The 22,718-nt window shown below is 38.0% G+C and overlaps 2 protein-coding genes across 2 annotated transcripts; both read right to left on the bottom strand.

The window, feature by feature from the left end:
• Nucleotides 1–3,738: 3,738 nt before the first annotated feature.
• On the bottom strand, nt 3,739–12,038 carry LOC141830633 (cell division cycle protein 48 homolog). Its single transcript, XM_074718040.1, has 9 exons — nt 11,957–12,038; nt 11,683–11,845; nt 11,028–11,256; nt 8,114–8,880; nt 7,806–8,027; nt 7,476–7,547; nt 7,107–7,388; nt 6,666–7,025; nt 3,739–4,229 (listed from the first exon to the last, which is right to left on the bottom strand). The coding sequence occupies exons 1-9, from the start codon at nt 11,989–11,991 to the stop codon at nt 3,939–3,941; spliced, it is 2,421 nt and encodes an 806-aa protein (XP_074574141.1). The 5' UTR covers nt 11,992–12,038; the 3' UTR covers nt 3,739–3,938.
• A 611-nt stretch (nt 12,039–12,649) lies between these two features.
• Nucleotides 12,650–14,376, bottom strand: LOC141830301 (QWRF motif-containing protein 7-like). The gene is given in 6 exon segments (XM_074717752.1): nt 12,650–12,817; nt 12,885–12,992; nt 13,075–13,164; nt 13,240–13,476; nt 13,589–14,032; nt 14,034–14,376. Coding segments are annotated over 6 exon segments (1,239 nt in total). The 5' UTR covers nt 14,235–14,376; the 3' UTR covers nt 12,650–12,658.
• Between the last annotated feature and the right edge of the window lie 8,342 nt (nt 14,377–22,718).

Below are 22,718 nucleotides of genomic sequence, written 5' to 3' on the forward strand. Positions count from 1 at the left end.
CATGTAATATCATTGTTTGAGGAGTAAGATTCTTAGATCTAAGGAGGACTTAACCACATGCATCATTGAATAGGAGTAAGAATTTATTTATATTTGTTCAATATATAATTAAATAAATAGTCTTAAATAATTTATTAAATTAAATAAATAAACTTAAATAAATGTATATTTAATTCACAAATAATGTCCATGCAATAAATTAAAAATATAGAAAGTTTTCAATAATTAAATAAATTAGAAATGAAAATTTGATAAGTCAAAGTTGAATTAAGATCAAATTTATGCATAAGTCCCTGCCATCGGATGATCTGACCAATCGAGCTAGCTCGAAGTTATTTCTTTTTTTGCTTTGCCTGAATAATCTCAACATAGCATTTTCGCGAGGCCTGCTGACACCCCCTTGAACTTCCCCGACCTCACTATCGATTGAGAATTTTATTTTCTAATGATAAGGGGAAGCTACTGCTTGAAGAGTGCTAAGAGCATATCGACCTAGAATAATATTATAAGAGGAAGGAGCATTAACCACTGCAAAACTTTCCAAGGTCATTCTCCTCCATGGCTCTTCACCTAGAGACAAGGGCAACTTAATCTGGTCGAGTGGTCGAACTTCATGTCCAGAAAAACCAAAAAGAGAAGTGTTGATAGATTGTAGATCATCTATCTTGACTCCCATTTGTTCTAATACTAACCAATAGAGAATACTTACCGAGTTACCGGCATCAACAAACACTCTAGCAACATCAAAATTAGATATGACTATGCGTATTACCAAAACATTATTATGGGAGACATTAATGCCCTCCAAATCACTGGGACCAAATCCTAATATTGGTCCAGATTGTAGTTCTTGCATGCTGACAGCCATGCACTCCTCCCAACTGAATCGCTTCCTGGAGCGATTAGAATCTCCATCGGTTGCGCCACCGAAAATCATGTTTATAGTCCCTCTAAAAGGGGTTGATTCTGAGCTAGTACTCTTTCCTATTGTGGAGCCACTGGCTGATTTTGAGGTGGATGAGCTGGACCAGGATAATTCTATCTTGGGGGATACCGAGGTGGGGGTATATTCCGATAAGAAGCCTGATGAGTTAATATATTTCTCATGCAGGGGTAATTTTCAATAACTTGTTTCAATTCTCAAGCCAACCCTTGACACTCTTGGGTTGTGTGTCCATACTCCTAATGGAAGTCACAGAAAATAGGGGCAAGTCACCTTTGGGCCATCGTTCATAACCCATCGGTCATCTCAAAAGTTGGTGCTCCTCGTAGATTTGCATGGCCTCTCCTGTGGGAATACCTTAGGGGAAGAGTGTAGGGTTGATATCTTTGTTGAACATGTTGCATAGGTCATAGGGGAGGGCACTGTTCAAGTCAACGTTTAGGGATCTCAACCAGCCTAGGTCTATTTTGTTCTCTTGTCGGGCTTGCTCAGCCTCCTCCATAGGTCATAGGGGAGGGCACTATTCATACTTCAACCAACCTCTACCCGTGCGATTGATATACTCCTCTGAGGGTGTTGTAATATGCTAGTGAAATTTTCATCTTTAAGTCCTTGTGCAAATGCACCCATTATGATTTTGGGTACTACTGAGGGAATTTCTCGTGGAGCTCGAGTGAAGCGTTGAATATACTGACACAACATTTCCTATGTCTTTTGCTTAAGATTAAATAGGCTAAGTGGGGTAGGAGCATACCTCTAAAAATTAGAGAAATGACGTAAGACTAGAATTGCGAAATCATCGAAAGAACGGATAGACCCAAGTCTTAATGTGCAAAATCACTATTGAGTTGGTCTCACTAGAGTAGTGAGGAAGACCAAACACTTGATTACTTTAGTATATTGATGGAGGAGAGTAACATTTTCGAATTGGCACAAGTGGTCCTTGGGATCAAAAGAAAAACCATTATACCTCGGTAGGTGGTCAGAAATGCTGAGGTAATTCTACCTTTATAATATCCTCCAAGAAAGACACTTGTCAAGCTCCACCCTTTTAGCTGACGAAGGTCTGACAATCTCATTGTCAGGTAGTAGATTGTCCCGATGATAAGTTGTTGGCCTCAGTAAGACGGGCATCATTAATCAGTCATTTTTTGGCGATATGCAGAAATATCTCTTTTGGAACTTTGAGCCATGTATTGCTAGTGTGATAGGTGATGGCCCTACAGCAAGGATTGCCTCGTGAATCTCGAGAAACACGAGGGACTCTTTTTTTACGCAATGTGTCTTCAATAATAGTGGTTACAAAATGAGTCAGTTTTCTTTGACCCTTGGATCTTCAATTCCCTTCATAATGGGGGCAGAAGCGATCGAGATGACTCAGATGAACCATTGAACTACTGTTCTGTTTCCGTCATCTTAGCTCAAATCATCATGACTTTTTATAAGACACATATGACGCCAATTTGATGGTGTCATTTTTGCTTGCTCCGACTCCACCTTCCCAGAAAGCTATGTGTCTCCCGTCGATCTCAAAATCCAATAACTGAGAATGTAAAGAGCGTTAAAGTTGATCGTTTTTATCATCGTGGCCACTTCAACGCTCAAAGTCAGTGTTCTTGAAGTGTAGGGTAGGTCTCTTGCAAAGATACGAAATCAAGAAGTCGAAGAACACGTCCAAGATGAAAAAGAAGAGGAAGAATATGAAGAAGAGATTAATGGAAAGGAGTTACCTCTGACTTTGAGTCAATCTAAGACAATTGACAGACTGTGTCTCAAGAACAATCAACTAAAACTGGAATTTCACGTTGGAAGTAACCAACACATTTTAGGAAGTGAAGCGACCATTTGGCTTTCTCTCCGGGACTGTAGAAGAACAGTGCAGGAAATTAAACGCCAATTTTGAGGCTAAGCCTCCAACATGTTTTCACAGTATAAATGGCCAATTCGTCTGTTGCCACTTTGCGATGACAGAGACAAAACGACTGAAGCTATCTCACAAAACAGTGGTGATGCTTTAATTAATGATTAGGTGCTTCTAGCTGCACATGTTCATGGAAGATTTGTAGTGGTGATGAATATTAATATTGATAAGCTTATTGGAGTCGACCTTGTCTGTATGCAGAGAATGAATAGTGACTGACAAAACCAATTAAAGAGATATTTTTGTCGAAGAGGAATTATTGGAGGCATCATCACTGAGACACTGACGCTCATGCTCCAGAAAATATCATAAGCTTGAGGAAGAACAACTTGTGTTTGATTGAGAAATAATAGCTAGCCAGACTTTGATTTATATATATATATATATATATATATTACTTAAACTCGCACATTATAGCGATTGCCGATTGATTGACCGATTTAATTTTATAAAACAGATTAACAATGCAGCAGTTAATATCAGAGTATTTATAATAACGCACACCAAAGGAAGCGTCCGTTTAATATTAAAAAAAAACCTCTTTTGACATTTAAAAAAAACATATTTTGCAATTTTTAACTTTCACACTGAGCACAAAATCAAACCCGCCCGCGTGTGGCACAGTTCAGATGGAGGCCCATAGCCGACAAATAGAATGACAGGGTAGGCGGCGCTCTTAGATGCAAACAGTGCTATCAAGTTCTCTATGTTCTATTTGGCCAAAGACTCGAACAAGATCCTAGAACTACCAGCTAAGTGATGACCTACTCGTATACATGACAAACCATATTCCAAAGCTAACATGTCGCACATCTGAACAGGCAGTCAATGTCAGAAACAAATATCTAAAACCAAGGGCAACCACTGGATGTCATAGATAAAGATGTGCTTTTCTACTTCGTAATTAAGGCTTAAATAGTAACAGAGATCTAAAAATATCTTAGTTTGGCCAGAGATGACAATCAGTTAAATGACCTGCCAGCAGGTACGCTGCCTAGCGTTCATGAGAGCCTTAAAGGTCTCTCACATATGGAGCACAGTAAAATGTATAGGAAAAGAAAATGTTTGGATCGACTAACTATATAGATCATCGTCATCAGCTGCATTAGCTGTGAAAGGGTCTGTTGGAGTGTTTCCAGCTGCAGCTTCAGATCGCTCTGAGAAACGGAACTCAGAGCCGAATCCCCTTGATTGCTGCAAAGTCTGAGCAAAAGCTTGGTACTTGCGAATGTCTGCGTCACTAACACTGCGACGAGCAAACTTCATTGATTCCTCAAAATGAACAGCTTTGATCTCTGCTACTTCACTCTCATCTTCTTCCATTGCTTCAGGATTCTCACTCTTCTTCCTCGTTCTTTCAATGTCCTGCAATGAATTGATGAATAGTGAGATTTAAGAAATGCCTCTCCTATAAGCTGCAACGCTGAGCAAAATGTGCCACTGAATGTACGATAACAAGTGAGCAAATACATCCAAGTAAAATCACTAAGCCCAAAGTAGAGATTGTACAGCTAAAACTGATTTTTCAGAATGGTAATCTCTGGAAGTTAGGACATTTAAACTTTCAAAGATGTATTAAATAGTGGTCATGGAAAAGTAACTTTAAGTACACATGTATTAGAATTGAAAGAAATTGGAAAAAAAATGTAAAAAAATAGATAAATTTGTGCATAAAATTAATTACTTGAGTTAATAATGCTCAATATTTTTTCATAAGAAGAAATGTTGGTTAACATATTTAGACTGGGTGTGGCATGCATTTTAATTTCAAAATTGTATTTAGAAAAAACACTGTGCTGCACTGTTTAACAGGAAATTATTGATTGGTAACCTCATCTCAAAATTGCTTTTAAAAACAATTTTACAGCTATAAAGTTTGATAAACCTATCTTTAGAAGACACTTTTCACTTTGATAATTTTCAACTCCCATCCATAACCAATTAACATCCTAGAAAATTTTACAAAATCATTCTCTTAGTTTTTTTTTCCAACCTTAGCTGAGGCTTCTATAGGTGAATCCATGGAAAGTCACCGTTAACTAACTTTTTAAATGGTTGTTTTTATACTGGAGAAAATATTCATTTGCTCTTCCCTATAGTTTACCTACTTTTTCATTTTGCTCCTCATAGTTTAGAATATTAGTTTGCAAAAGATATATACAAAATATCCCTCCTCTATCAACACAAAGAGGACTATTCATCCAAGTACAATTGACAAGGTCAAGACAGTTCAAAAAATAAATAAAATTGTGATTGAACTTTATATTTGACTGATGAATTATCCAACAGGTTTCCTTTTTTTCTACTACTCAACCTTCTATTCGAATAGTTTTAAGATTCATCATGAGCACTTGAATGAGTTTAAATCTAAAAAAATTGATTCCTCAAGGGCAAAGAAATTTTAAATAGATTCTGTTACCTTCTCCTCCCCTTATTATTTTTCTTCATATTATCGTATAATTTGGTTATCCAGTATTTGTTTTTACACATTCCATTGACTATCTTCAAAAGAAGAATGTCATAGTTGAAAGTACCTCACTTTATCATATAGTAATAATGTAATATACTGAACAAAAGGAATAGAATCCCCATAGAATCAATCTAATTTCATTCTACCCAACTAATCTTCTGATCCTTTAAACTTAAAACGCATGCAACAGAGGAATCACTATTTGCACCCAGAACAAATGACATTAAAGTTAGAGGGCATTTTGTTTCTATTTTGCAAAATATAGGGGTAAAGACATAATATTCTAAACTATACGGCCAAAAAATTAAAAATTATGGGAGGAAAAAAATCTCTTTATTGTTTATTCTGTGATATATATATATATATATATAAGCCATAAGCCCCCAATCCATTTTTCTAGGAACAATTCTATTTCAAAATTAATCAAATAAAATTCAAATCATTTACAATATGAAAAAAATGGATATATGATATTAGAATGTCGTTAAATATTCTATACTTAAATGAGATAAGGCAAATATCTCTACATTACATAACTACGTACTATTTATTATAGTATGGTATTGCTAGAATTTCTATTTTTCTCAGTTAAAAGAAATCCTATAATCATAATTTAGATCCTCATTATTCATATTTGCTATAGTATATTTTCATGATCGAAATATTATTTTTATTATAAAAGTTCTACAATATGATTTTTTATGCTCATTACAAACATTACAAAATGCTATTTATCCATCCAAATTGTATTTACTTAAATTGTATTAACTATTAAAGTATATCACTAAATTAAATTTTGATTGTTTTCATAAAGGGCAGACCGTGCAACCCAATGCATAAAGTTCCCGTCAATGCAAAATCCCAAGAAAGGATCGGACCATATTGGATCTATTGTACATAACCTTACTGGAGGCTATTTCTGCGACTCAATCCTGTAACCATAAGATCATATGACAACAACTTTACCTTTGTGCCAAGGCTCCCCTTCTTTTGATTGTTTTCATATTCAATATTTATCTAAAATTTACACCAATTGTTATATGTATATAGAATACTTTGCAAAAGTTACTTGGAAAAACACTCTCCTCAAAGTACTGTTAACATCAGTATTCCAAAAGACTTTTTGAATTCCAAAGTGTTTGGGCATCTAAAAGCACTTTGGGAAGGCATTTTCATACCTAGCCTTATTGGTCAATGCAGATTTCTAGACTCCAACATAGACGCAATTGTTGTAACACTAATCAACATGGCAAATACAAGTATTATGCTTAAAATATAATCATTCATATATTAACAGGCACAAATAGGCAAAACCAGAAGTAGAAACGTACCTTTTCAATGTTCTCTCTGATAGCATACTTGCATGCACGTTGACAAATTTCTGTGATATCAGCACCACTAAATCCCTGAGTGTACTTGGCAAGAACCGCTAGGTCAACATCTTTTGACACAGGAGATTTCCTCAGACAAGCCTTAAATATTTGGTATCTTGAGGCCTCATCTGGCAAAGGAATATAAATCAATTGGTCCAAACGACCTGGTCTAAGCAGTGCAGGATCTATTATATCAGGTCTGTTAGTAGCCCCTATAATGAAGACAGTTTTTTTGGCATTCATGCCATCCATTTCAGTTAGTAGCTGGTTGAGAACCCTATCAGCAGCACCTCCAGCATCACCAACACTACTGCCTCTCTGTAAATGGAGCAAAGGATTATGACCATTTTGGTTCGTATGGTAAAGAAAGGCAGAGCTCTGATGAAAATAATAGCTTACCTGTGTTGCAATGGAGTCAAGCTCATCAAAAAAGAGAACACATGGTGCAGATTGGCGTGCTTTGTCAAAGATTTCTCGTACATTTGCTTCACTCTCACCAAACCACATGGTCAGTAATTCAGGACCCTTCACGCTGATAAAGTTTGCCTGGCACTCATTAGCAATAGCCTTAGCTAACAAAGTCTTTCCACAACCAGGTGGTCCATAAAACAAAACACCCTTGGATGGGGACATCCCAAACTTCTCAAATTTTTCAGGATGCTCAACTGGGTATTGTACAGTCTGTAAGAAATGGAGAAAATATAATAAGAACTTATTCATCATCAAACATTCTTAAAAGTAAGATAATATGATTACAAACAAGATTACCTCTTGCAGCTCCCTTTTGACATTCTCCAAACCACCAATATCATCCCAGCTGACATTAGGCACTTCAACGACCTGACCAAGGACCAAGTAATAATAAGCAATCCGTGACAACATAATATATTAATCAAATAATTATTGAAAAATGCTAGGACATCAAATAAATTAGGGCTTCTGGAATTTAATTTTCGTGAAAACAATATGTTCAATGGTATTACAGGGTATTGAATTTTTATGATCCAGCTATCTAGAAATTCCCGGGTTAAAAGTTTCATTGTTGAAATGTATTTTCAGTCCAGTTTCAAAAATTGAGAAATGATAGGTGATCCTTACAGTTTCACGTAAAGCAGATGGATTGCTTGTTCCAAGAGCAGTCTTGAAATGTTCATTTGTAACAGACATAGAGTTGAGAATCTCGGCATCAATAGATTCATCCTCCAAGTCAATTATGTCCATCTTTTCACGAATACACTGTAGAGCAGCTTCAGTGCATAGTGCTGCAAGATCAGCACCAACATAGCCATGAGTGTCCTTGGCAATCCTTTCCAAATCAACCTGCATTACGTGATTATGTCATAAGACACACTAAATTGATATTATATATATATATAGCAAAAGAAATGAAAGGCAAAGGTTTATACATCTTCAGCTAGCTTCATGTTCTTGGTATGAATACGGAGCACCTCCAAGCGTCCAACTTCATCTGGGACGCCAATATCAATTTCCCTGTCAAACCTACCAAATCTTCTGAGAGCTGGATCAATGCTATTTGGCCTGTTTGTAGCCCCAATGACAATTACATGGGCACGAGATTTCAGACCATCCATTAGTGTCAAAAGTTGAGAAACTATACGTCTCTCAACTTCGCCACCAGTTTTGTCTCTCTTGGGTGCAATTGAATCAATCTCATCAATAAAAATAATTGATGGTGCATTTTTCTCAGCTTCTTCAAAAGCCTTTCTCAAATTGCTCTCACTTTCACCAGCAAGTTTTGACATAATCTCAGGGCCATTAATACAGAAAAAGAAAGCTCCAGTCTCATTTGCAACTGCTCTAGCTATCAATGTCTTCCCAGAACCAGGGGGTCCATACAATAATATGCCTTTTGGTGGCTTGACACCAATTGACTTAAACAGTTGAGGGTGCCTAAGAGGTAGTTCAACTAGCTCTCTTATTTGAGCCATTTGTTTTCTAACTCCACCAACATCATCATAACCCACCTCATCAAGTCTGTCTTCATCCTCCCTCTTTATAGGCTCCCCCTCACAGAAGATCTCTGTGTCAGGTGCAACAATACAATACTCTGCAGGATCAGTCTCTATAACCTTAAACTCAACACTCCGCATCCCTCCCCTGACAAGGAAGAGATCTCCTTTTCTAACAGGACGATATGCCTCCAGGAAGTATGCTGCAAAAATAGTTAACATTTAGATCTAATCAATATTTCGTGATCCTATCTTAAATAGGAACAAACACCAAGAAAAGGAGAGAGAAGAGCCACTGATCACTGAAACCCTACTTAAATTTCTTAGATTTGCCACCACTTATCCATCATACTCCAATACCATTTGCTAAACCACATCACTGCTCACAAGTGGTCACTCAATTGACTCAATTCCTGACCCCTCTTTTGGTAATTGTCAATTGAGAGAGAGTACAATCCATGGAAAGAGAATGCAGTAGCCTCTCTCAACCAACAGTGGTCTCAATCCCCTTTAGTATTTCACAAAATATAGCATGCAACAATCTAGTTAGTATTATCTCCTACATAAGATAATTTTATTTTAATTCTTTAAATATTCATAATATAGCATGCATCTAACTTTTAGTATCTTTTTTTATCTCATATATGAAATAATTTTATTTTAACATTTCTTTAAATTTTTTTGAATATGTTCCCATTCCACTAATACTACAAATCAGATAAGGCTACCACTTACAATTTTTATCATTTGATCTAACTAACAATACCCTTTGACAACCCAGTAACTACCTAGGTACATGATTTTTAGTCTCGTAAGTCCTATCTCATCACTTGTCCATGTTAACAAATCAAATCTGATCTAAAATGGGTAACATAATATAGTATATATATCCATATCCAATTTCTATCTTATTGAGGCCACTTTAGACTGTTCTCTTCAATTTGTAATATCTCACCAAAACAAGGAGGTATAAAAGTCACCCTAAGAGTGTCATGAGAGAAAAAGGGATAACAAGAGTGTCAATCATGAGAAAGAATAAAACAACCTAAGAACATGCTTACTAGGTAACTTCTTGAAGAAATCAAGTAGAACATGAAATAACATAAAAAAAATATCAGCCACGGTAGATAAGTTCAATAAATAAACAAAGAAATGCAACACTAATTAGTGACACAGAGAAGATTCATAAACATTCTAACAAGCTATAAGTGTCACAATAATACATGGTTCCGATTAGGTAACCCATGTCAATATGTAAATAATGTTCCAAAATATAAAAAAAGTGTAACACAGAAATAGCTGGAAATACAGGGGGAAACAAAAGATTGTAAAGAAGATATATTAACAACAAAAGTTGGACATAACTGTATTGGTGAAGGAGATCAACAGTCTTATGTGATTACAGTCCATCTAGATTAGAAGAATATTTCAAAGAAAAGCTGGAATGGTCATTTAATTGAGCATTGAACAACATGTGATCAGCAATAACAAAACCCCAGTGTAGACAAAAGAATGATACTGTAGAAGAAATGAAAAGTAGAGAACAGTGTGAACAATTATCAATTGCATAGGCGTTGATGGCTCAAAAGAATACTTCAAATGCATAAATTAAACAAGGTGAAACTATCTAAATCACTGATGCTAGGAGGTAAATAAAAGCAACATAAAAGAAACTATTACATCTCATTTTGAGTGGTAAACTTCACTTAAACCCAAAAAAGATAAATGAATGATCACATTCACATACCAAGGTAGATATAGTTAAATTATTAATTTCAACTAATAAATTAGGATTTCTCTAAACAGAGATAACAAATAGCTTGAGTAACCACTAAATGAAACTCTTGAATAAATTGATCATGAAATATTACATTCAATATAAATTGTCCACAAAAGGTAGATCGCATAAGATACTAAATAAGAATGTTGATACTTAGATTATTATTTATTCAAGAAGTTCTCCTTCAAATTGAAGAGAATTATGATTACACTGTTGAGTGCAGTTATAATATTTAAATTAACAAGGAACTGCTGGATTGTAAACCAACCAACAGTATATCATCAGAATCAAGTGTAATATAGAGAAAGAAGTAGATCCAGATTATACAAGTTACAACCTCAGTGGTATAAAATTATCTTATGGACAAAGTTGGCAGTCTAAGTAACTACATTAAAGTGACATATGAAGTCTAATCACATAAAGGATGAATCTGAGTGTTGCATTGCAAGCAAAAGAATTCAGAAGACTGACCAAAAGATGTAGTAATGAGTTTGATGTTGTTATTCATTATCAGCAATTAAGACCAAGAAGCACCTAAATCCGATTATGAAAATATTCAGCATAACTCACGTTTCAAATATGCATCAAACAGGTTTCCTGTGACTCCTTCAATTGTGTCATCAATTGGCAGTATATGAACACGCTTTCCATACTTGACATCTTGGCATTGGTGCACTGAGACAACATCCCCAAGCCTCACCCTAAGGTTTGATCTGACAACTTTATTCATCCTGATTTTTGGCTCATCACATGTGTCATCAGCAAGTGCAATGCAGATAGTATCCCTCCTTTTCTTACCCTATATATACAGATGTCCCAAATGCATGTCAAAATATTTGTCCAAATTGTACATAGAACTATAACCGAGATCATAGAAACATACGCCACTTTGTTTTAAAAAAAGTTCTTTTTCTAACCTCAAAATTGAACATCAAAAAAGCAGTGATGAGTAAACATGTATATTTGAATATAGATTTTCTTTCAACTAATTCACAAAATTTCAGTTTCCAAATAGATTCCGATAAAAATAAGAAACAAAAGATCCACAACAGTAGGAGAACCCCTAACCTATCACTAGCACTTCATCCGCAGTGCCAAAAACACGAAAAAAATTTGAACAAGTCGACAAAGATTTCCAGCACTACAGATTCGACAGACTTCCACCGAAGCTTAAAGATCCATAAGTTCTAGAAAGCACAGATCAAAATAAGGGAGCAATGGATACCTTCAACAGTATGGTATCTCCACGAAAGAGCTGGAGCTTCTCCATTGTTTCTGGGTGCAAGGCAACCACGGAATTATCATCGTTAGTAGCCTCATCTACGATCAACCGGTTAGGCGCCTTCTTCTTCTCGAGAATCGCCGTGCTAAAATCCTTCTTCCCCTTGCTGCGGAGGCATCCACCCAAATTTGAAAGTAGAACACATGAAAAATTAAAATCAGAACCCCAGATCCAACCCTAAAGAAACATTCTGGCATCCACAAGGAAGGAAACTCACGGATCGGAGGACGAAGTCTCGCCTTGATTCACCATTGGATCGTGATCAGCAGGCGATGAGAAAGCTGGAACGAGAGAGGATCGAATTCCAACAGGCAAAGCGAAGTCTAGCGAGACGTTTATTATATAGGCCTACCAGGTCAGGGGCGACTTCTTCGCCAAGACATGAGCTTTTTCTTTGGGACGTTGATCATTCTGCGGATACACGATCTACCGTTCGCGGTATGTATATGCGGCCTCTTGTTGGTGGGCCGTCGATCCAGTCCGTTAGCTAAACGTCGTACCGAAGATACGGGCAGTTGGGCACGTCGACGTAAGCAGTGAGCACCGTATCACGCGGTTTGTGGCCCATTAAACCAGTTATTTTGGCTCATTTAATTAAAATATAGTATATTAAAAATTAAAAATTTAATTTTTTTAATCTAAATTAAAATTTAAAAGCATTTTAAAATGAATCGATAATTACATATTTCGAAAAATTACAAAAAATTATGGTAAAACAAACCAATCGAGTCGTTCCATTTTAGAAAAATTAAACATGAAATTGGATTCAGAATTAATAGATCAGAATATTTCTGTTTTTAAATTTAAAATTTTTTTATAGAAAAAAGACAGTTTAAGAATTGATTTCTTTGTATCACAATTAATTGAATATTGAAAATTCTTAAATTTACTTTAAAATTGTTTTCTCAGGAAGTAAAAGTTAATAGACAGTCCAAACAAGAGTGCGATACGGCACCGCACGCACTGATGTGAATGTATCTTTGCAAATTTCAGCTCTGTGCTGAGGATAAAAGAAGATGCGTTCGTCTTCCTCTTTGATCACCTGAATCATCTGCGCTCGAAGGCTCAGTTCATGCATCTGCCAAAACACAGCGAGGAAATAAATATTTATCAGAGCGGGGATATGAATTAATGCTGAGACCAACCTCCAATGTAATGGCTCTTCTACAAATCTTGATCAATTCCTCCAGACTTTCTATCTCTGATCTTATTACTTTGACCAACTCGATGAGGATTGCGTCTACTTCTCCAGCCTTATTAGGGTACAAATACGCAAGATGGTGAGTAGAGAGGGACTTATTCCATCAGATATGTGAACTCGTGATGAAATTCTACCTCTGAGTAAAAGATTCCTGCTGCACCAGCAATTTCCTTCATGATCTCCATTGACGTGCTCATGTTGAGATGGAGTGACACCAAGTCAGCCTGCATGAGAAACAAGAGATCAGTGGAAAAAGTTAGAAGAAAGAAAAAAGATATTGAGAAGATTGATTTCGTTGCCTGTGTTCCTTCGACCAGAGGAAGCGAGAGGCAAGCAGTGCCTAAGAGCCTCACAAGGATGGCTACAGCTTCGATGTGCTTCTTCGCATGGGGCTCCCAGTGGCTCAGGAGATGAGCCTGCGGTTGAAGGATTTGAAGCAGCTTCATCTTCTGCTTTCTTCGTTGAACCAAAATCCGCTTGGCTGCCACGAGGTTCCTCAATTCATAGACACCCAACCACACGTCGAACAGCTTCTCCTGCGAAATTTGTGCCGGTAAATTAGCTTTCGATCGAGGTTGACAACTTGACATTGCAGACAGAGTATTGGGTGAACTGCTGTAAATTAAGGAAGCTTGTTAGTGGGCGCACGTCGGCGTTTCGCCGGGAGGCCTCCATGGCCTCCTCGGCCTTGGCGTTGGCGAACCGCCACTGCCCCAGCCGCGACGAGAGCATCCGGAGCTGGTGCCACTCCTCGTCGGCCGGCGCTGCCTCCTTTCTCTTCCTGAAGAGACCCAGGACTCCGCCGCCGCCGCCGCCGCCGTCCCCGCCCCTCTTCCCCCCGGAGGCCGCCACAGGCTCTCGGCGAGCCTGGTTCCGCGAAGTGATCGCGTACGTCCGGGAAGGCGATCGTGCCCACGCCGGGAGTCGCCCATTGGCCTTATTCCCAACAGAGGAGTCGTGCTCTGCGCCGCGTGGCGGGGAGCGGCCGCGGGAGAGCGCCCAGGCGGAAGGCAGCGGCAGCCTCGGCTTCGGGTCGGGCGCGGGGAGGCACCGGCGGTTCTCCTTGGAGGGGTCGGCGGCGTCGTCGAAGACCAGCCTGCGGAGGGGCGATCTTGGAGGCGGAGTGGCAGCGCTGCAGGGCGACGGGGTGCGAATTGGAGAGGGAAGACAACAACAGGGTGGCCTTGGGAGAAGAAGACCCGCGAGTAAGGGAGGAGACGCCGCTGCGGCACCGAAGTAGAAGAGCACTTCGCCGGCGAGGCGAGAGCGAGCGCGTGCCGGTCCCCATATTCATGCTTCGAGCTCAATTTGCGCGGGCAACTCGAGGAGTTGGTGGAGCGAGTCGTTCGATAAAATGCCTTGAAAAATTTACCACCCTCGAACGCTCGATCGGAGGCACGTATTCAACGGGGAACTTGAAGGCACGTCGAAGAGCACCCACGACCTAAAAGGACACTGCGAGCAGCGCGCACGTTGCTGTACGTATCGATGCGAATAAGAGAAGGGAGCGGGACGTCAAGATTGGAAGAGCTCCTCCGTCCCTTTCTATCTTGAATCTTGATATTGGAAAGGATAAGATAACCCGTAGTTATCGACGAACCTAGAAACGAAGAACATTAGACTACCACATTTCATTTTCTTTTAATGTGTTTTTTCGTATGAACCTTCGCACCAGGAGAGGTGGTCGATTAAATTTAGTAGTTGGGTAGTCGAGCTCGTTTTCATGGAGATTGATTATATTATCGCATCCATTTAAACTCTCCTGTGTTGCACTTCCACCTACCAGTTGAAATCCACTTGCGGACTATCTTTTGGAGTTAAGTGGCTGTCCGCCTCTTGCTTTTATCCAAGTGTCTGAGTAAAAGGTGTTGGGGCCTTGTCATTGGGACTAGCCAATGGCCACAACTCAAACAATATCCAGCGTGCTTATCACTTAGAAGCATAGAAGTCTTATATCATGACAGACTTTCTAATAATTGTTAATCATCTCCAATGGGTCATGACAAATATATTTTATCGAATATGTTTTAAGGCATCTTATTTTCTTAAATAACAAAGAGCAAATCATAATTTGAAATTTACTAAAGAGTGTGTTTATTTTCTAAAAACTCTTCGACTTATTTTCATTGGACTCATTACTACGGATGAAGGTGCAATGTGTGACATGGGTTTGGTGTATGATGTGGCCTCCTTCCGGATAAGACGTGCCAAAGTTAACGTGCCAATAATTAAGAGTTAAGTAGTGGTCAAGGTTAGTACTGACTTAGCACTCTGCAAGTCAACATGATCCTAGGGAAGATAACTCTATCCATGCGAAGTTTGGATGAAACCATGCATGTGCCGCCTTAATCTCAAGTTTCATCTCAGCCTCAGACGTCATCTCGATTTCGGATCTCATCTCGACCTCAAATGTGACCTCAATCTTAGATCTCATCTCGATCTCGGATCTTATCTCGACCTCAGACACCGTCTAGATTTCAGGTCTTATCTCGGCCTCAGAGCCCATCTCGGCTCCAGACTCCATCTCGGTTTCGAGTCTCATCTCGACCTTAGATGTTGTTTTAGTCTCAGAGTTTATCTCAACCTCGGATGTCATCTCGGTCTCAGATTTCATCTCGGCTTAAGAAGCCGTCTCAATCTCAAAGCTCGTCTCGCCTTCATATGTCATCTCGGTCTCGAGTCTCATCTTAATCTCAGATGTCATCACAATCTTAGAATTTATCTCAGCCTCAGACGACATCTAGGCCATGAGCCCCACTTTCGCATATTCTATGAGTTTTTGTAGGCCCACTAATGGGAGATGCGAATATTCCTGAAAACATGCGGTAGTGTAAGAATGAATAGATGGTTACGAGATTGTCAGATTTTATCCTCTCAGATACTAGCTTTTCTGCATGTAATACCAAAATGAAACGGTTGTCGGAGCTAATTCCCTCATACGCTTACATAATGGCACTGCTCCATCTGATGTGGAAATGTTCTCCGATGACTATAAAAATCGTAAAAAGGAGTTATTCTAGAGGTCTCTTTTTGGACTTTTCTCTTTTCATCTTTCTTTTGAGAAAGAACTTTTTCCTTTCTCCATAGGATCATAATTTAAGCGTCGGAGTGGTTTGCCAGGACTTTCTAACACTAGCCTAACCTCCTATTGAAGCGTGTTTCAGGTTCTCTTCTTCTCTTCGACGAGATCTTTCCTGAGGTCGCATACGTCGGATCATTCGTTGACTAGTGGCTTGACCATCCATGATATTCAACCAAAATAACTATCAAAACTAGCTAATCTATTGAACATGACTCCTATAGACTACAAGTTCACTATAAGTGTATTGATTAAAAGTGTATGAGGGCCCTTTTGGCCTTGGATTTGTACCGAATGAATATCATTGTACTCCTAAATTTCTCTAAATTTGTCTATGATTTTTTTTAAAAAAAAATAATTAAAACTTACAAGCCAGGACGCATTTTTAGCCTAAAATATTTAATGATTAAATCTCATATTGCACTCTAGGGCTCCCTCATCTGTCCATATTTAAAGTGTTTAATAACTCTAGATGTCTTAAGTTCATGTCAAATGGATATTGTTGTACTTTTGATACTCTATTGAATTTTATATTTGTTTTCCTTGATTTTGAGCCCTATATGACAGTTAAACATTTTTAGTCAAAGGTATTTAATGGTTACCAATCAATTGACTCTAGCCAAATGGATGTAATTCCAGTCAGTTAATCACTAATAAGTATCTTTGGTCATAAATATTGGATGGTCTTAGAGGCTTTAAATTTATGTTAAGTGAGTACCATTGTAATCCTCTTCCTAAGTGTATCAATGTTATTCCCTTTTTTGATCGAGTCCTTTAAAAGTCATTAATGCTCTGTTTATTTCGAGGTAAGGATTGAGGAAAGAAAAGAGGTAAGGATTGAGGAAAGAAAAGAAAAGGAATTTTTTATTTGACGTGTTTATTTATTTCAATCGAGGAAGGTGAATGAAATCAATTTATTATATTATTTATTTAGAACAAAGGAAAGAATTCATTGTGATCAACTGTAATTGATTTATCTTTTTATAGATGATCGTAAAATCAATTGTATAGAACCGCTGAGGTGATAAATTCCACCTTTATAGAAAAAAAACAAAGGAAAGAAAATTAAATAATATATTGTCCAAAATACTTTTTTGATTTTTTTTAATTTTAGACAAAAAATCAATATTCTTTATTGAATTAAAAAAATATTAAAAATATTTATAATTATATTCTTCAATATCCAATGTCTTTATTTTATTTTTTTAAAAAATATTCATATATGTTTGTAAGAGAACACACGTAACTGATATAATTTTAGCATTCACGTGATGCAAGAATTTTCGAAATGAAAAAACACTATATTACTTTATTTTATTTTTAAAAAACATTCATATATATATTTGTAAGAGAACACACATAAATGATACAATTTTAACATTCACATGGTATAAGAATTTTAGAAATGAAAAACACTCTATTAAACCCACATAATGGAATATTAATTATTTTTTTAATTAACGTATCTACTCTCTTAGTTTAGTAGTGAACATTTATGAACATAGTTGAATTGGTTACGATAAAATAGAATTGTTGAAGTGGGCAAGGATCAAATTTCGATAAAACCGAAGTAATGTCATCCTTCATCGTGGTCAACTACAGCTTCGCGATTTACCTCCTCACAAATAGTCGTATAGGACAGATCGTGTGGGATCGTTGGAGTGACAAATTTCACCTTTTTACTGAAGTAGTGAATATTTATAGATTTTATATTTTAAATCTTAGATAATTAATTTTTCTTAATATTTATTTAGAATTCTTATATATTACTATTATACTTAAGTTTTGATGAAAATGTAGTGATCTTTATTAGATTATGATCAGACCCTTGCAATGCAAACTTTTATAGATTTACACTATACTCGAGTTCTCATCGAGAAATAGTGGTTCTTATCAAAACATTATAGTCGGATCTTGTAATGTGTTCTTTCCAAGAAATAATCTAATATTAACACAATAATTTGATGAATCCAGTCATCAAATATATTTTTTAAAGTCCATATTGGTTGACAACCTAATGCACAATCCTTGCTTTTTTGAGATCGACAGAGTTAAAATAATACAATTTTATAATTATATTAAAAAATAATTTTATAATTAAATATTATAAAGAAATAAATTTATTTTACTAACCAAATTTATTAGTTATAAGTTTGTTTATTATATATATATATATATATATATATTTTATTATTGAATAAAAATAAATGGGTTTTATTGAAACGAAACGTAAACAAGCTTCGAACACGAGCCGTCCTAGGACGCGCCGGTGGCCCTGAATCTTCTCATCGCGCCAACTCTTCGCGTCGCCCCTCGCGACAACGACGATGCCATGGAAACCCATCCACCATCTGATCGGCTCCTCAGCAGTGCCACTTCCATTACCACTCCCCCTTCAACCTCTCTCCAGGCAGCAGCCTATCGAACATCTTTCAGCTTCCACCTCTGATGAATCTTCCTCTTCCAGCTGTTGATGCTTCTCCAACATCTCCGATAGATTCTGGTGCTCCAACCTTCTTCTTCTCGTGCCGTCGCAACCATATCTACTCCGTGCTCACCCCCGACATCGCACCCTAAACCCACCCTCGTCGTCGACCCCCATCCACAGCACCGCCGCCCTCTCCTTCAGCGGCGCTGGCTGCAGCCTTACTCCGTCGATCCCTTTTTCTCTACCAAGTCACAGAGACCTATGCTCAGATCACCGCTGTCGAACCACCCGTCATATATGAAGATATATAAGATGATTGGGGTAAGCAGTAAGCTTTGAAAATTTTAAATTAATTTATCGATTTAGTATCGACTTGTAAACTTTGTGAAATTATTGATGTACCGTTGAACTAAAAACTGTGAAAACCAAATCAAATTGTTAGGGTTCATGTTTATATATGCATCTAAGCATTTAAGTATAAATGTTGAATTTTCCAAATAGATTGCATATCGAACCGTCAGTCTACCGATAGATCAATCATAGAAGAAACTTGAGAGATATAGAAAATTTGCTAGTACTAAATTTCTATCATAAACGATGACATATTATATATTGTCTTCATCCATACCTCACAAACTTGTCGAATGACTTCCAATTCTTTCATCTAGTATTACCATTTGGTCTTCACTTTCGACAAAATCTTCCCTCAAATTGCTTAAGAGTTTTTCAATGTGTGCTATTGAAAATCATCATCTTATTGGCTTTGATGCCATGTGAAAGCCCAAAATGGAGTGGCCAAATCTGACCAAAAAAACTAAGGTAGTTAAGTGGGACTCCTCTTAACATCTAAGCATGCCTAAGACTCTCACTTGCAATGTGCAAGAAAATTTCTACTTCACATCCCTTCTTTACCCTTAACAATGTCTTCTTTTAACCAAGACCAAGAACATACAACATATTTGCACTTCCAAGGAATCAAAGGGAGAAGTATCACTAACAAATAATTCCTACAATACTGATAAATAGTAAAATCCATTACTAATTGAATAATACACCTCTTTCTCTAGTTTCATCAGTGTGGCTGCTACCTTAATGGGTTTCTTCTAGCATTGACCAGCTATGATTAGCCTAATGCCAACTGGTAAATAGCCAACAAGCATCATAAGCGACACTAAATAAGTAAAAACAATGACGAACGAAGAAGAAAAGGCTCAGCATCAAAGAGAGGGGGGGCCAGGGAAGTGTAAATTGTGTGACTTAGTAGCAAGTTTGTATCCAGTTTATGGCTACCTAAAGCTCTAAAAGAAAACAACAAACTTGAATACCATCTCTTTATGTTTTATGCATCTTATTTGCATATGCCCTGCTCCATCCCTACTGTAGTAGTTCCACCTTGTAGGTGCATCACTAAGTTGGTGGCATGTCTGGTTCATGAAACTTAAAACTATCACAGTACATCCCAAATCTCTGGCTAATCTTTCCCTGAATGAGCATTTTGTGCCTCTAAGTTTTTACTCACAAACGGCAGATCATGAGTGCAATTACTTAAAGCTTCGCAAGTTGTGCTAGCTTCCACTGGCAATAATAGTAGCAGTGAGATGTTAACTGTTCTCTAGTTTGTTTGGTCACAACTTTTGATGGGTAAGGAGAAGCCTGCTTTCTTCTACAAAAGGAGAACTGCTTTCATTCATATCCACAATGCTAGTCTTTTTCATTGCCCTATAAACAGTCATGCAGTTGATCCAAAATAGACTAGAAACAACTTGAGGTCCACATGTTTTTTGTTTTCATTTCCGTACTGTTGAATTTGAAGACCTCATGCCACTACAGTGAACTGATCCATGGTTGTTCTTTTATCAGAGCGGAGAGGATGTTAAGGTTGATAAACTTCCACCATTTCAAGTTCATCCCAATCTAATGAGCATGTTTTCCACCTTGAGTCACTTCAATAAAACCAGTCATCTAAGAGCAAAAGCTGGATGAATCTAAGCCGCTCAAGCAATGATACAGCGGCAAGGTGCTCAGTGGATTACTCAAGCACTTACGTTTTAAATCTCAGTTACAACTCATTATAGGATATTTTCCTCCCATGGAATGACAAATTTGAGACATTGGCTGCTGGATGAGGAGCCACATGTGCTTCCGGATTTGCTTGGTGGGCAGTCTGTGGGGCCAGGTCAGCCCCCTCAAAAAAAAAAAAAAGTTGGATGAATCTCTCCAACCCAAATACACTTTCCACTATAAGAAATCAAAGCTGACTGAGTTGTTTAGCTTGCAACTTCTAACTAGCATCTCAGCTATACCTGTGCTTGGTACATCGAAATATCTATTGTCCATGTTGTAAAAGCATAAAGCAAGACTATACCAATGCTCTTGTCAATGAAAGTAATTCATCATCTAACCTTTCTTGTCAATACACATACTGTAGTTTCACTTTGACAGTCAACAATCTGTTATAAAATGCAGGAAATATTGTTGTTCTTTTCTGAAATGTGGCTAATAGCAGTCTCATTTACAGGATGGACTCCACTGGTGATACTCGACCTCGAGGACAAACTCCAATCATTCTGACCAACTACTAACTGCTACTAATGGATGCGGTACGTGCCATGTATAATTGTCTCATGTCATTCATTGTTGGAGCAGTTAAATTTTAGTTGGGACAGTAGGGCTACTACCAGACTCCAAAATCCAGTGTAAGGAGAAAAACATATTCTAACTCGAGCCTCCTTTAAGTCAAAAAGGAAATCCTTCACTGTGTAGTGATCTCCTGATTCAATTCCACCTCAGTGCCATGACTTGGTAACTTAGCTTACAGCAGTGGAAAGCAGTGAAAGAGAGTAGAGAAAGCTCACAACCCCACACCCAACGCCCTCTTTGTTCCCTTTTGATCCAAGCCGACAACAACCAACTCATTATCACAAGACCTGCCCATCTCGTGATGTATGTTATTGTTCTTTGCTTCCTACTTTATTCCTTACCCCGCAATATTTGCCTAGGCATCTCATCACCTTTTATAACCCCCCCTTCAACATTACACCCCCATTGATTAGAGCCTTTGGATGCTTATATTGAAAGAAAAGAAAACTTGTGCCATGAGCATCCAGCAACTGACAACAACCAAAGGCCTACCTACCATGTGATCACTACTGTACATATTTACAATTTGAGTTTCCCCTCTCCTAGTATTTTAAAAGGCTCCTGAGAGTTTTTTTTCCTATGCTCAAGGATCAGCTTTGTGCAAAATGTGCTCGGTGAAAGAGTCGAAGCCCATAATGGTTCCAGAAAAAAAAGGAAAATAAAGCTGCAGCGACTGCATTAGAAAAGGAAAACTAGAACTTAATAAATGTGGTTCGAATTTGATCAAGAAAGGACTGCGAAAAAAGTCTCAGGATTTAATAGGGTCCAGCAGGATGTGACGGCCCAACTGTAACTCGACTGCTACGAGACAACGAAGAGAGAGCAGGGTGGGATCGATCACGGCCGTCGGCGGCGCATCTGACGTCGCAGGGAAGGCCGTGCGAAAGCTGGACGAGCCAGTAATGAGCGATGATTCCAAGGCGATGCCAATTAATAGACACGCCGAGAGTGAACTCAACTGCGACGTAGGTGCCTTCGCACGGACGTGCTTACTGCAACACGTCGATTAATGGAACAGTGACATTGGAAATAAGAGGGAAGGGAAGTAGAGCTGCTCAATGTGAAAGAAATGGCTAAATACTAGCGTAGCAAAGAGAGAAAGAAAAAACAAGGTGAAGAAAAGAACAAGAAACAGTGTAACAGTTGAGTTTTACAGGTGGGCGATGCGACAGAGAAGGAACAAAAGCAGCAGCGAAAAGCAGTGATTCTACTCTGCTCAGCTCAGTCCTGCTTCCCCATCCATCTCTCTCTCTCTCTTTCCTGTGCATTTGTGACAGATTTGCATATGCATGAAGCTAACCCAACCTAAAGATTATATAAAGAATATCAAAAGCTTAAAATAGTTGGATTAGAATGAGACAGAGCACATTTAGTAAGAAGAGCTGGGAACAGTAGTAACTTGCAGAAACAAATTAGCAAGAGGAAGATGCCTCATTGAGAATGAGACGGCCTACTCTGTTCTTGATCAGCTGATGCAGTGAGCTGCAATTGCAGCTCAAACAACAACAACAAAATAATGCAACTGATTTAGCTAAAGCAAAAGAGAAGCAAGCGGGTTCAGAAGCACACAAATATAATCACCAACTTTATCCAAACTGAATGAATTTGGCATGGCTTCCTGCTTGCTCCTT

This window comes from Curcuma longa, chromosome 6 (assembly GCF_044706935.1).
Source record: "Curcuma longa cultivar G26 ecotype Majalengka, Jawa Barat chromosome 6, ITB_CL_G26_1.1, whole genome shotgun sequence".
Lineage (NCBI taxonomy): Eukaryota > Viridiplantae > Streptophyta > Magnoliopsida > Zingiberales > Zingiberaceae > Curcuma > Curcuma longa.

Excerpts from the sequence above, each read along its gene's own strand:
- LOC141830633 (XM_074718040.1), bottom strand. The coding sequence starts at position 11,991 with ATGGTGAATCAAGGCGAGACTTCGTCCTCCGATCC. Across the intron at positions 11,257-11,682 it reads GAGATACCATACTGTTGAAG|GGTAAGAAAAGGAGGGATAC; the intron begins GTATCCATTGCT and ends CTGTATATATAG. Across the intron at positions 7,026-7,106 it reads TTGACTCCATTGCAACACAG|AGAGGCAGTAGTGTTGGTGA; the intron begins GTAAGCTATTAT and ends CTCCATTTACAG.